Raw genomic sequence first — 13,643 nt, 5'->3', positions numbered from 1 at the left:
CAAGGAAATGGCAGTAACTTGCACTCCAGACAGGAAGCCTCGGGGTGACTCCCCTGTGTGTTCCAGGCACACCTGTTAGATTGGTTTGCACACTGTTACTCGTGCCCTTGCACGACTACATAATTCTTGAGCAGATGATCTCTAGTTCTGGTGGACTATAAATGTCTTGCTTACCAGTTAGATCCAGAAAAGTTATTTTGATTTCATATTTTTTCACCCATGCTTATCAGGTATTATAGAGATTCCCTAGTTACCTTTCTTTCTGCTTCTGCTATAATTTAAAAGTATTATTAATGTTAGAGCTAGATTTAGGGGAGAAATAGTAGAATGGGTATTATTTCTCAGTGATATTTACAAATAATGCCCCCCCTAAAAAAAGGTTCCACAGTTTAAAAAGATAACAGTAGGAAAAACCTTGATTAAACAATATTAGAGAGATTCTTACTGCTGGACTTACTATACAACATTCTAATTTTCATTGTCCATTTTTCTAAGAAGAGAAATGCAGCACACACTATTTCCCAAAACTTTTTTGACATTCAACATTTTTAAAAAATGAAACATTTTAATCATTGGAAAACACCAAGTGTCCATTTTGTAATTCCTATTTGATCTTTATACTCTTTTTGGCAGGCTTCCTAAAAATCTTTAAAGTGGCTATTTAGAATCAACAATTCTTAAAGCTGGAAGGTATCTTAGAGATTATCGACTCTGGCCTTTTATTTCACAGATGAGGAAACTGAGGCCCCAAGAGGGGAAGCAATTTTGATCATGTTTTCAAGCTAGCTGCTTGCAGAACCAGCAGAATTCATTTTGAAGTTTCCTTAATTCAAGTCATGTTATTTCCTCCACATCACACAGTCTCTCCATTTCTTCCTAACACCCATGCTCTTTTTGGATTTTTCTTTTTAAAACAGAGTAATGGCATGATTAATTTGAGGCTACCGCCCCCACAAGAGTGCTGAACTTAGTTGTAATCAGCACTACTTATAATCAGTTATAATCAGCACCACACATTGGTTTTCCTACAGCAATTTCCGTCACCAGTTCTGAATCACTAGTCTGTCCTGGTCCAGGGCATTTCCCCTCCTCGTTGGTCTTAAGCTGCCAGTTCCAGGAAACACTTAATTTGCTTTACCCCAAACCACGTCCTTGCCCTATATCAGGATGATGATATGGGCTGCATCTTGTGACCACGTGACTTAAGTAACAGGTTCCTTCATACAGGTAAAGCCTTCTGACTTGGTCTTCCATCCTAGTCCTAAGGCCTTTTACATCTCTTCACTGACTCAGCTTTCACACGTGAGAGTGATGGTGAGGAGGTTAAACCTCCAGCACCATCCAGACCTTTCTGAGCACGGCCATTAACCTCACAGTCTGGTTGTGTGGCACCAGGTGAACTGGGGGTTGGCTTGGCACCCTGGCTCAAATATCTGTGACAACAGATGTGGACGGTCAGGAGAGGAACTGATCCTTTAAACATCTCTAAAATCAGCTATTGATAAAAATAACCAGGATAAATGTCAATTAACCACTTACCAGCATCTGCAAGATAGTGGTCCTCTGCCTTTTCTTGCTGCCCCCTTCATCAACCATAGGGCACAGAGATCAAAGTCTTCACCTCTTGCCTGTTATCTTAATCCCACTCCCACCCTATTTTCTTTTTTGATCCTGAAAATGAGAATTCTTAAGGAAAAAAAAAGCTTCCCCAATGGCTCAATGGGTAAAGAATTCACCTGGAATGCAGGGACACAGGAGGAGCAGGTTTGATCCTGGGGTCGGTATAGTCAAAGTTATAGTTTTTCTAGTAGTCATGTATGGATATGAAAGTTGGACCATAAAGAACATGGAGCCCTGAAGAATTTATGCTTTCAAATTGTAGTGCTGGAGAAGCCTCTTAAGAGTCCCTTGGACAGCAAGTAGATCAAATCAATCAGTCCTAAAGGAAATCAACCCTGAAGGGGCCTGATGTTGAAGCTCCAATACTTTAGCCACTTGATGTGAAGAGCTGACACATTGGAAAAGACCCTGATGCTGGGAAACATTGAAGGCAGGAGGAGAAGGGAGCAACAGAGAACAAGGTTGGATGGTATCACTGACTCAATGGACATGAGTTTGAGAAAACTCCGGGAGATGGTGAAGGAAGCTTGGAGTGCTTCAGTCCATGGTGTCACAGTCAGACATGACATAGTGACTGACAACAAGGAAACAATGAAAAAAAAACCCTGGGGCTTCCGGGTCAAGCATCTGCCTGCAATGCGGGAGACCGGGGTTCGATCCCTGCGTTGGGAAGATCCCCTGGAGAAGGAAATGGCAACCCACTCCAGTACTCTTGCCTGGAAAATCCCATGTACGGAGGAGCTTGGTAGGCTACAGTCGCTGGGGTTGCAAAGAGTCGGACATGACTGAGCGACTTCACTTTTCCCTGTGGTCCAGTGGTTAAGAATTTGCCTGTCAATGCACGGGACTTGGGTTTGATCCCCAGTCCCGGAAGATCCCACATGCCACAGGGCAATGAAGCCTGTGTACCACAACTACTGAGCCCGCACTCTAGTAGAGCCCTCGAGCTGCAGCTACTGAGCCCACATGTCCTAGAGTCCATGCTCTACAAGAGAAGCCACCGCAGTGAGAAGCCTGTGCACCACAATGAAGGATAGCCCCTGCTTGCCAAAACTAGAGAAAGCCTGCACACAGCAACAAAGACCCAGCGCAGTCAAAAATAAATAAATAAGTAAATAATTTTTTTAAAGAAAAACATCTAATCACATCCTAGACTTTCCTGGTTTCTGTTGGTTGGTCATTAAAGAACTACTCACTCTTACTTAAGGAACTTCCAAACTTCCTCCTGGGAGCTTCTCTATCCAAATCTGTGACCTCAGAAACCTTCAATTTTCCCTTTCCATTTAGAGATTGTTTCTCTGTTGCCTTTTGTTTCTTTTTTTAAGTTCATAAATTTATTATTTTTCTTTTTCATTAAAGTAGAATATCCATGCACTAAAGTGACTTAATCTTATCTTCCGCATTTTGTTGTTTGAAGGTAATGTAGCTCTGAGCCTCGGTCTCCCCATTTGCAAATGGGGATAAGATTATGTACTTTGCAGGACTGCTGTAAAGCTAGAAGGAACATCTATAAGGCACCTAGCATGGTGCCTGGCAACTAGCAGGTGCTAAATAAATGTCCACTTGGGGGTTGAGGGTGGGATAAACTGGGAGATTAGGACTGACATATACACATGATTATCTATAAAATAGATAACTAATAAGAACCTGCTGTATAGCACAGGGAACTCTACTCAATGGTCTATATGGGGAAAGAATCTAAAAAAAACAGAGTGGATATATGTATATGTATAACTGATGCACTTTGCTGTATACCTGTAATTCACACAACATTGTACATCAACTACACTACAATAAAAAAAAAATTTTTGAATGTCCATTTTGGGAAGATGGGCTCCCTTCCTCACTCAGAACTCCCCTGGGTTCCTAAGCACTCTAGCTGCCCCTCCTTACCTTTCACCTAATTGTCAAAGCCCCACTGCTTCCCCACACCTGGCTGATTGGTTTGTTTAGCTGTTAAGGTAGGAATCTTTCATCCCCTCTTCACTCTGTTCTTAGGCAGAACTAGTCAGTACTCCACCCTCGCAATGCCTTAGAGATGCTGCTGAGACAGACTGTGTCGAATAATGGGACATTCAAACCCTGGGATTCCAGCACAATTTGTTGACTTCTGGGTCGAGGACAGCTCCAGACAAACGTATGTCCTCTTTTCCAGCATCCTTGCCAAAGCACGTGGGAAGCAATGGGGTTCACCATTTTTTGTTGGGTGACCTTGGGAAATCACCTCTTGTGTCATTGTTTCCTCATGTGTAAGATGGATTAATAATAGAACCCATGGAAGGATACAGGTTCCATGCGGCCTAAAACTTTTTAAAAATACAAAGTTGTGAATATGAAATTAGGAGTGGAACTTTAGAAAGAGGTCATTCAACCAAGGGACCCTGAAAACCCAGGCTTCATTAGCTTGATGGTAAATCTGCATCTGATAGAAGCACTGGCATCATGATGAGGTTTAAATGAAAGACTATGAAGTGTTCAGCACAGTGCCTGATGTTGTAGGCTATTGTAATGATAATTATTATAGATACTGTACTAATTTGATAAAATCATAAATTCTATAAATGAAATTACAAAAATAAACATATATAATAATTATAAAGCTCCCTTCTCTTCTGTTCGTGCTCACAGGCCCATCAGAATGCAGTGGGGTGAGTCCCATCCCCAGACTGTCCTTCCTCAGGCTCTCTGTTCCTTAAAACAAGACCTCATTCTGGTCCAGCAGGTCCTTGTTCTCTCACCCACAAGAACACATAACTTAGGAGGAGGCCTGGGGATACATTGGGAGAGAAGGAATGTAGAGGTAGGCTGAAGGCAAAGCCAGCATGGATGCCTAGAGCTGAGGGTGCCAGAGACAGCCAGCCAATCCAGAAGAGCCCAGAAGATTCCAGAACTTCTCAGAGTGTGTGTATGTGTGCAGAGTTGGGGGAGATAGGATCAGGTCCAGGGAGGCCAAAGGACCTCACAGAAATAGCAGGGCTCCTGACCACAAAGGTAAGCGTGGACATTCTGGTAAAGGCTGCTGGTTTCCCCCATACATTTTGATGCTGGGTGTGGTCAACCACAAGAGGCCCTTATCCCTTCCAGAAGGAGTTTGAAATTTGGGGACAAGGGTTACACAACTTCCACAATGGTATTAATCCCAGTGAATTTCCATTTTCTAGTTCCTCCATGTATTGTGGTCCCAGATTCCCAGAGTGGCTATGTGTGTGTATGAATACCTATAGGGAGAGATTGTTTTTCAGAGAAAGTTTGGTGGTATAGCTCAGAGAAGGAAAGTGCTTTGGGAAACTAAATGCAGAGTCTATTCCAAGGTCCCAGCCCCACCCTGCAGCCACCACCACAGGGTGTGGTGGAGTGCAGAGAGGAGAACTGACAGAAGACCTTGCTTCCTAAATCCAGAGGAGCCACTGAAACCTAGGCTTCAGCTACTCTCCCCAGGAAGTCTCCCACCCCCAGGATAAAATCTCTAGAGTAACCTAAATAACATGTCACTGGTCAGAGATGAGGACGCAGGGTCGGGGGACTGAAAGTGTCTGTTCTTCCTCCTCTCCCCTCTCACAGCCTGGAGGTTCTCTTGTTCCAGGAGAGGATGGCGTTGGAGGGAGCCCCAGCCATGACTCACTCAGAGCTAATCCTTGGCAAATCCATCACCATGGAAACTGCCAATCATCCATGCTTTTCATAGCTTAATGGAACATCTGCCAGGGGAAAGCCAAGGGATACAAATTGCCTGTCCTGTCTACTGTGTTTACACTGGGGCCCCTGGAAAACAGAGATAGCCAGGAGAGGCAACCCTTTACAGAGGGATGGTAGCCCAGCTCTGTTGCAGAGGGGGGACCCCTTCCAGGGCTTGAAAGTGGGCTCTTGTCTTAACACTCAGAAAAGAATTGTCAGAGGCGACATGTGCTGATAAAGCAAGAGACTTCACTGGGAAGGGGCGCCTGGGTGAAGAGCAGGAGGGCCAGGGAACCCAGGAGACCTGCTCTGCCATGTGGCTCTCAGTCTTGGGTTTTATGGTGATGGGATTAGTTTCTGGGCTGTCTCTGGCCAATCATTCTGACTCAGGGCCCTTCCTGGTGGTGCACACATTGCTCAGCCAAGATGGATTCTAACAAGGAGGATTCTGGGAGGTCAGTGGGACATGAGTATCTCCTTTTGATCTTTCCCAAATTCTACTGGTTGTTGGTGGCTTTTTAGTTCCGTATTCCTTACCGGGACCTCCTGTTGTAAAATAACTCACAGGAATGGTTACTATGGTGCCTGATGAGAGTAGGCAGTTTCAGTCAGTGTGTTTCTCCTCACAACTCTGGTCACTAATTAGCTGGGTGACCTTCCGCAACCCTTCATAAACTCCTCTGTGCTCATTTCCCAGATCAGTGATTCTCAACTTGGTTGGGCCCAGACGGGGTTGTGGAGGGTGGGGATGGGGCCAGGGGAGGCAGAAAAGCACATCCCTTAAGAGACGTGGGGTAAAAGAGGCCTGTGTAGACAGTTCTTTCAATATTATAATTTTATATTTGGAATATTACCAAACAATACCTTCATAATTTAAGCCACAGAAAATAAAGGAGCTTGGCTAATCTTCTTAGGTAGAATCTTTCTCAAAGAAAGGACCAAGATACTCCTTCTGGTCCAGGGAGGCACAGAATTTCCAGTGTAATAAGGTTTTCAGTATGATTAACAAAAACGAACATGGATTAAAAGATAAAAAGTTGAGAGTCGCTGGACTGGCTGATCTCAAATGGTAGTCCAGCTCAAATTCTGGGCTCCTGAGTGGTATCTTCCAACCTCAGGCCACTGCTGATTCCTTACTGAAGGGTGAAGCACCAGAGGGAAGGCTCGTCATCCCAGGCCCTTCACTCAGGCCAGGCATTCCCTCTGTTACAAGATGCAAGGCCTGCAAATAAAAGGGAGGGAAGCCATGGGAGAAGCTGGGAGGGGACCTGATAGGGTCACGTACCGGAGGCAACATCCTGGTGGTACTGCCTGCCTCAAAGGACCACGGCCCTGCTTTAGCTGGAACTGCTAACCTGGCACCTGCAAGCAAGGATTTGACCTGGCATCAGGACTCCCTGCCAGGCCCAAGGAAGCAAATGCTCAGGTGGGAAGCCTCTTGAATGTGTGGCGGAGGGGCAAAGTGTGGGGGAATGGGGAGTAGAAGGGGCTAGAAAATATTTTCAGATGTTAATGTTAAAAATTTTCAAAAATTTTCTTCTTTGTGTATTTCATCCCCACCCCCTTTCCTTTTCTGTCTATTCAAAAGGAACGTGACCTTTATTTTATTGTCTTGGAGGAAATATGTGGCAGGGAAGAAGCAGACTTTTCACATTGTTTTGGGCTCTGTTTCTCAAAAGGCTGGGCCCTTAAGTGATTTGAGAGGGTCTAGGAGAGTTGGACTGTGAGGAAAGCTGAGCGCCGAAAAATTGATGCTTTTGAACTATGGTGTTATAGAAGACTCTTGAGAGTCCTTTGGACTGCAAGGAGATCCAACCAGTCCATCCTAAAGGAGATCAGTCCTGGGTGTTCATTGGAAGGACTGATGCTGAAGCTGAAACTCCAATACTTTGGCCACCTCATGTGAAGAGTTGACTCATTGGAAAAGACCCTGATGCTAGGAGGGACTGGAGGCAGGAGGAGAAGGGGACGATAGAGGACGAGATGGCTGGATGGCATCACCGACTCGATGGGTATGAGTTTGAGTAAACTCCAGGAGTTGGTGATAAGACAGGGAGGCCTGGTGTGCTGTGATTCATGGGGTCGCAAAGAGTCAGACATGACTGAGCGACTGACCTGAACTGAACTGAACTGAGGAGGTCTGCAGAGTGACTGGGTAGAGCGTGGCAGGGACAAAACCTACTTGCTACATTGTTTGTAAGGCCCAGTGCAAAAAAAAATGTAGAATCCCTTGTTCAAAAATTATTAAGAATTTTAGCAACAGCAAAGCATTAAACCAAGTGTGGGGTCCTTCTGAGCTTACCACCAAGTGTGAATGCATAAATTCATGCTCACGAAGCTGGCCCTGGACAGCAATGTCCCCCGTATTAGAACAGAAGACTGCCCCTCACGCTGGGGCAGGAAGAGAAAGGCCCACAGGATTTGAACAACAGGACCTGAGGCCTACTCCCTGGCAGCATCAGTGGGATCCAGCGAGACCTCAGGAAAGAGGGTCCGAGAGGTACACAGACTCTAGGGCACGTGGTTCCCAGGTTCAACAAACTTTCCATCCCCAAAAGTGGGTCAGAAGCAGCAGAGACCATAAAGCTAAAGGGATCTGCAGACAGGACTGTGGGAGGGCCTGGCTCTGAGCACAGATGATGAACAGCCAGAGCCCCTGACATGCCCTGGTTCTTAGTAAGACCCTGAGACCTGACAGGGCAAGGCAGAGGCATGATGAATGACTGACGTCAGTTTCCAGCCACCCTGGCAGACTGAAGGCTTAGGGTCAGAGACCAACTCTTTCCACTTCATTAAGGTGAAAGAAACACATTGTTTCTGGCACACTTGGATTGTAGAACAGCATGCTACCTGCCATCACCAAGGCCTAGCTCCAGCCTCCTTCCTGCAACCAAGCCTCAAAGTTGGGGGCGGGGGGTGTGGGAGGAAGGGTGTCAACTGGGAGTTGCCTTAGCTACGCAGCTGAGAAATGAAGCTTGGGGCAGAGTGGTCAGGTGGTAGAGACAGGGAAGCGAGAGTAAAGGCGAATAAATTTAGGAGGTAAAATTCACAGGACTTGGAGGGGACTGGTAAGGAAGAGGCTTTCTCGATGGCTCAGTGGGTAAAGAATCTGCCTGCAATGCAGGAGACACAGGAGACATCGGTTTGATCCCGAGGTTGGGAAGATCCCCTGGAGGAGGAAATGGCAACCCACTTCAGTATTCTTGCCTGGAGAATCCCACGGACAGAGGAGCCTGGCTAGAGGAAGGTGTCAGAAGTAACTTCCCATTACCAGCTTGAGCAATTGGGGGGATGAGAGTGCCATCCCTGAGATCAGGAGTGGAGGAGAAGAACCGGTTGGGGCTGATAGGATGGACTGGGTTCTGAACATGTTGAGTCTAGGATACCAAGAGAAGGTGTCATGTAGGACCTAAATACACGATGTGAAGCTTAGAGAAGTTGGGGCTGGAGGCATAAATCTGGGAATGGCCAGCATTGTGGGTAGTCCCTGAACAATGGGCATGAGTGAGATCCCAAGGGAAACAGTAGGCACAGCCTGAAGAACCCCAACATTGAATGGACAGGCAGAAGAGGATGCCCCTATCAAGCAGGTCAGAGGAGAGTGCTACATCATAGAAAGTACGAGAAATGAAGGAGAAAGTGGAACGCAGCTGAGAGGTCAAATGCACTGAGAAATTTTAAGTACCCACTGAACTGAGTGGAAGCCACTGATGACTTTGGAAAGAACCATTTCACTGGAGAGACAGGCCTGGAATTCCAAAAGGAGAGAGTGGACGAGTAGAGCAGGAGGCAGGAAAGAGGCTGGGAGAGCAGAGGCTGCGGCTGTGCAGGGGAGAGAAAGGGGCGGTGGCCAGAGGGAGAAACGGGATTCAGGGAAGCTGTTAAGTATGACTACAGTCAAGAATTTCCTCCCACATTTTAACAGCTTTACTGAGGTATAACTAACATACAATAAGCTGCAGGTTTAAAGTGTACCAGTCTGTAAAATTTGATAAGAACACACTTGGAATCCATCACCTCAGTGAAAAACACATTTTTTCATCCCCCAAAATTTTCTTGGCCTCCCTCCTGCTCCCTTCACCTCCACTCCTAGGTATTAACTGACCTGCTTCCTGTTACTGTAGTTTGCATTTTCTAGAATTTTATATAAATGGATTTTTAAATAATTTTATCTTTTTAAAAAGGACTTTTTTCACACAGCAGCATTATTTTGAGAGTCATCTACATCGTCACAAGTTATCAATAGTTCACTTTTTCTAATTGCTGAGTAGTTTTAGATTGTGTGGTGATACCATAATTTGTCTCTCCATTCACCTGTTGATGAGTATTTGAGTTGCTTCCAGTTTGGGACTTTAACAGACTAAGTTGCTTTGAACTTTCATATACAAGTCTTTATACGGATACAAGCTTTTTTTTCCCCCTCAATAGTAGATAACCAGGACTGGAATGGCTGGGTATATGTTTGGTTTTTAAGAAACTGTCAAACCATTTTCCAAAAATGGTTGTCCCATTTCACGTTCCCATCAGCAATGTATGCAAGTTCCAGTTCCTCCAAATCCTTGTCCACATCTGATAGGGACAGTTTCTTAAATTTTCAACAATCTAGTAGCTTTTCCTCCCTTCTCTCTGGAGGAAGGCAGAGGGAGGAGGGAAAGGAGACAAAATCAGCTCCAGGGCATCAACACTGCCTGGATGGAGAAACGTTTTTCTGAGTCTGTGTTCTGGAAATAAGCCCAGTCCCTGGTAAATGGTTATTTCTTGTGGAGCATTTGGTCAACACGTTAGCTTACTACCTTCTGGGCCTGGGACCCGAGCATGCAACAAGAGTTCTACCAGGACCTCAGCTGCGGAAGGCTCCTCTGCAGCCACCACAGAACAGGAAAGTGGGAGAGGAGACACAGTCCTTGCCCATGGGATCCTGATTTCACCCACAGCCAAAGTGGTAAGAGGATAAGAGCATTTCTCTGCCCCCTGGGAGAAGACACATGGGTTGGGGTAGGGGAGGGGGAGATTAGAGACCAGTCTGCACTCACTACAAGGTGGAAAGGGCAGCTGTCCTGTTGAGGAATCCAGCCTGCTTAGCCCTAAGAAAAATATGTACCCTCTACTAACTTGGCCAAGAGGTATCAATATGTAAGTATAAGGGGTAAGGAGGATCAAATCATGTTGGGAGCCTTCAGGAATTATGAACAAGTAAAGCCTCTGTCAAAATAATAGATGTGTAGTTAAAGCTAAGGCCATCTATAAAGTCAGATATATACCCTAAGAGCACATGCAGGTCCATTATGATACTGCATTTTGGGAACCAAGCATTTACTTATATCCCTAACATGATAATGAAAAAGAATGCCAGTACCTGTAGCTGCAGGGAAGAACACCCCGAAGACGGTGAAAAAGGACTCTCCAGGACTGTAATCTGGCAGAGTGTTGTTCTGTAGCAGTTCTGGTGAATATCCAATAAAACCATGATCTGAAATAATACAGAAGAAAGCAAAATGAGCCGAGTGACAAGACATAGCACAAGTTCCCTAGATTACAGTCCCAGTTTTAAATAGTAACTTTAAATAGTAAAAGGTAGGTATGATGTGGGGGGCAGGGAGAGAACACAGAAGATACTAGTAACATCTTCCTTCCCACGTCTAGGGCTTGACTTTTGTGTATCTATATCTATGGATGTAGGTAAATAAAATGACATGAAGAAGAGAATAGTCACCTCTAGGAACGGGAACTTTTTTTTTTTTTTTTGCTTATAGACTTCAGTACAGCTGAAATCTTTCGATGAGCATGCACTGATGTGTTTGCTTTTGATTTCAAAAATTACATTAACTCCCTGCTCAAAAACCTTCCAATAGATTCCTATTAGCTACAGAATAAAGTCCAAACTCCTTAAGATGAGTGTGGAAGCTCCCCACAACCTGGCAATGGCGCACCGTTTCCTATTCGTGCTTTGCCTTTTCCTCTTCCCAGCAGTCATACAGACAACTCTGCCCAAGAAGCCCACTAATACCCATTCCTGTGTCCCCTGCTTCCAGACCCTTCCCCACATCTCTGAACATCAATATGGTGCTCACTCTTCAAGCCCAACTCAAACGCTGTTCTCTTTGGGCCTTACATGAACTCCTTGATCAGAATCCTCCTCCTAAGTGCCCTCCATGACCAGACTCCTTGGGGCTAGAGATCTGATCTTAAACACCTCTGTCCCCCAGGGCCAACCACTGTGCCTGCCACACAGCAGGCAGGGTGCAAATATGGGTCACACTGAAAGAACCTTGCTCTTGGATCTTTTGCTTCCGTGCTTTCAGCCTCATGGTTCACAGACTATTTTATAGCAGGAACATCTCAGATCTGATTTCTTCAAAGCATTTTAAACATTTTTTACAATGCCTTAAATGCAGTTAAGAGGTTTCACTCCTACAGATACTGCTTTTTTGTCAAAGGGGGTCACCTTGAACAGTATCTGTGGATGTGTTAGTGGACTGTTGAATTTTAAGATACAAGTCCGGTGTCCTTGGGCTCAGGAACACACAGGATATCCAGTGTCTGTTTTTGGAGAATGAGTTGGTTGTTCCTGCTCACTCTAGTCCACAACTCGGTCTTGATCTTTTTCCCTCTATCCCCTCTGACATGCAAGACGAGGACTTAGCCATTAGTCTCTCCATAGCTGACCCCCGGGGCTGCGGTGACAATCCCCTGCCAGCGTGTCCTCCACCACCCTCGGGGCTTAACTTCATCCTGAGCTTCCATCCAGTAAACAGTGCCGGCTCGCTGATGAGTCCAAGATCACGGGCACTTCTCATGGCTTCCAAGATTCATATCTTCATAGGAAAAATATTTTTCAAAAAAATAGTAAAATGAAAGCTCAGTGAAGCACAAGGAACCCTGGGGAGTCCAGTCAGGACTTAAAATCATTGTCAATTGCTCTCTTTCTCCTGAACCTTAGATCCCAAGGATTGTGCAGCATTTCCGAATGGTTTGGCATCTTCACAGCTGGTCCTCCCCTCATTAACAGAAAAGCAATAATAGCTAAGTTAACTTTAGTTTATCCGCTGGCTGACCCCGCTGACTAGACTTTCTGAGGAGAAAACCAGCCCAGCCTGCCTTGGAAGGAAGCTCAGCCAAACTGGATGATACACAGGTCTGAGCACATTTGAGCACGGGGCCGTGCGCTGGGGCCAGCCGTGAGGGTCATAAACACTTCATCAGGCTCCACTGATCTCGGCTGTCCCCAAGGCCACCCTGACATGGGCGGGTATTTGGTCACCAGGCCTGAAGGGCCTGGCCCCGGTCAGCCTGAAGGGTCAGAGCGATTTCAGGCGCCATAGATGAGTCACTGGGAAGCCTCTTCTCTTTCTCCATCATCCCACCAACGAGATCCACAGATTGAGGGGATGAGTCACTTGATTTATTCGAGGAGGCAGGGGTGGGGGCGGGGTCCTTCTCTGCAGGATGATCACAAATACAGCTCTTACACGCTCACAAGCACACACTCACACTGACAGCTGCTGCTGACCCCAGCCCTCTCCCCTCAAGTCCAGTCCAAAATTGTTCTCAAGGAAATCTTAACTTCGACAAGAACTTTATGAACAGAGATTCTTGTCAATGAGTTATTTATAATCATGTAAGTGGGGAGTGTCTAAATGTCTAACTGAAAGGTTGAGGTATTTTAAATCCTTATAAAGACTTACTAGTGCCAAAGAAAACTATCCATGTTACATATGATATATATTAAGTAAGAAACTGGATACCATTTATAGGACAAATAAAAAAAAAAGTTTTAATGTATATATGTAAGAAAAGCAAATATACCAAAAACTAATTGTTGTTGTCTGTATAATGCAATCATGGGCAATCTTTTTTTAGTGTTTAAAAACTTTCCATGTTGTCCGTCGTGAGCATAATCAACTTATCATCAAAAATTAATGCCTTTTGTAAAAAACAAAACATCCCACAACTGAAAGCCTACTTTCTCCAGATAGCTTTTCTATAAACAAATTCGTTTCTCTTTTTTCCTTTCCATTTATACTCTCCCTGTTTTTCAAAATGATACTTGCCCTGTTTTTCAGAATGATTTAAGTAGCTTATGAGAAAAACATAAGTAAGATAGGACAAGCAAAATAAGGGGCAAAAAAGAAACAGAAAGAAAAAAAAAAAAAAAAGAAATTGAGCAAAAGATAGGGAGAGAACACCTACAGCCCTCAGGTCTCTGAGGTAAGATCCTGCAGTGATTTTCCTCAAGCTGGAATTCAAGGCCTAGAGAGATCATTTCTGACACAGCCCAGTCCAGCAGGGAAGGACCTTACGGCCACCATTCACACATGCCACATTCTAGTGGGTGAGAAGGAGCCCTA

The 13,643-nt window shown here is 45.1% G+C and overlaps 1 protein-coding gene across 2 annotated transcripts in view; it reads right to left on the bottom strand.

The window, feature by feature from the left end:
* SLC12A8 (solute carrier family 12 member 8) overlaps positions 1-13,643 on the bottom strand; it is a 144,530-nt gene that overhangs the window by 52,330 nt on the left and 78,557 nt on the right. For both annotated transcript variants that reach the window (XM_061167933.1, XM_061167932.1), the window contains one exon: positions 10,652-10,765. In XM_061167933.1, the coding sequence (XP_061023916.1) occupies positions 10,652-10,765 (114 nt within the window). The remainder of the gene's footprint in view (positions 1-10,651; positions 10,766-13,643) is intronic.

Source organism: Dama dama, chromosome 19 (assembly GCF_033118175.1).
Source record: "Dama dama isolate Ldn47 chromosome 19, ASM3311817v1, whole genome shotgun sequence".
NCBI lineage: Eukaryota > Metazoa > Chordata > Mammalia > Artiodactyla > Cervidae > Dama > Dama dama.
Note: the sequence above shows the minus strand (reverse complement) of the source record. Positions and strands in the feature narration are given on the sequence as shown.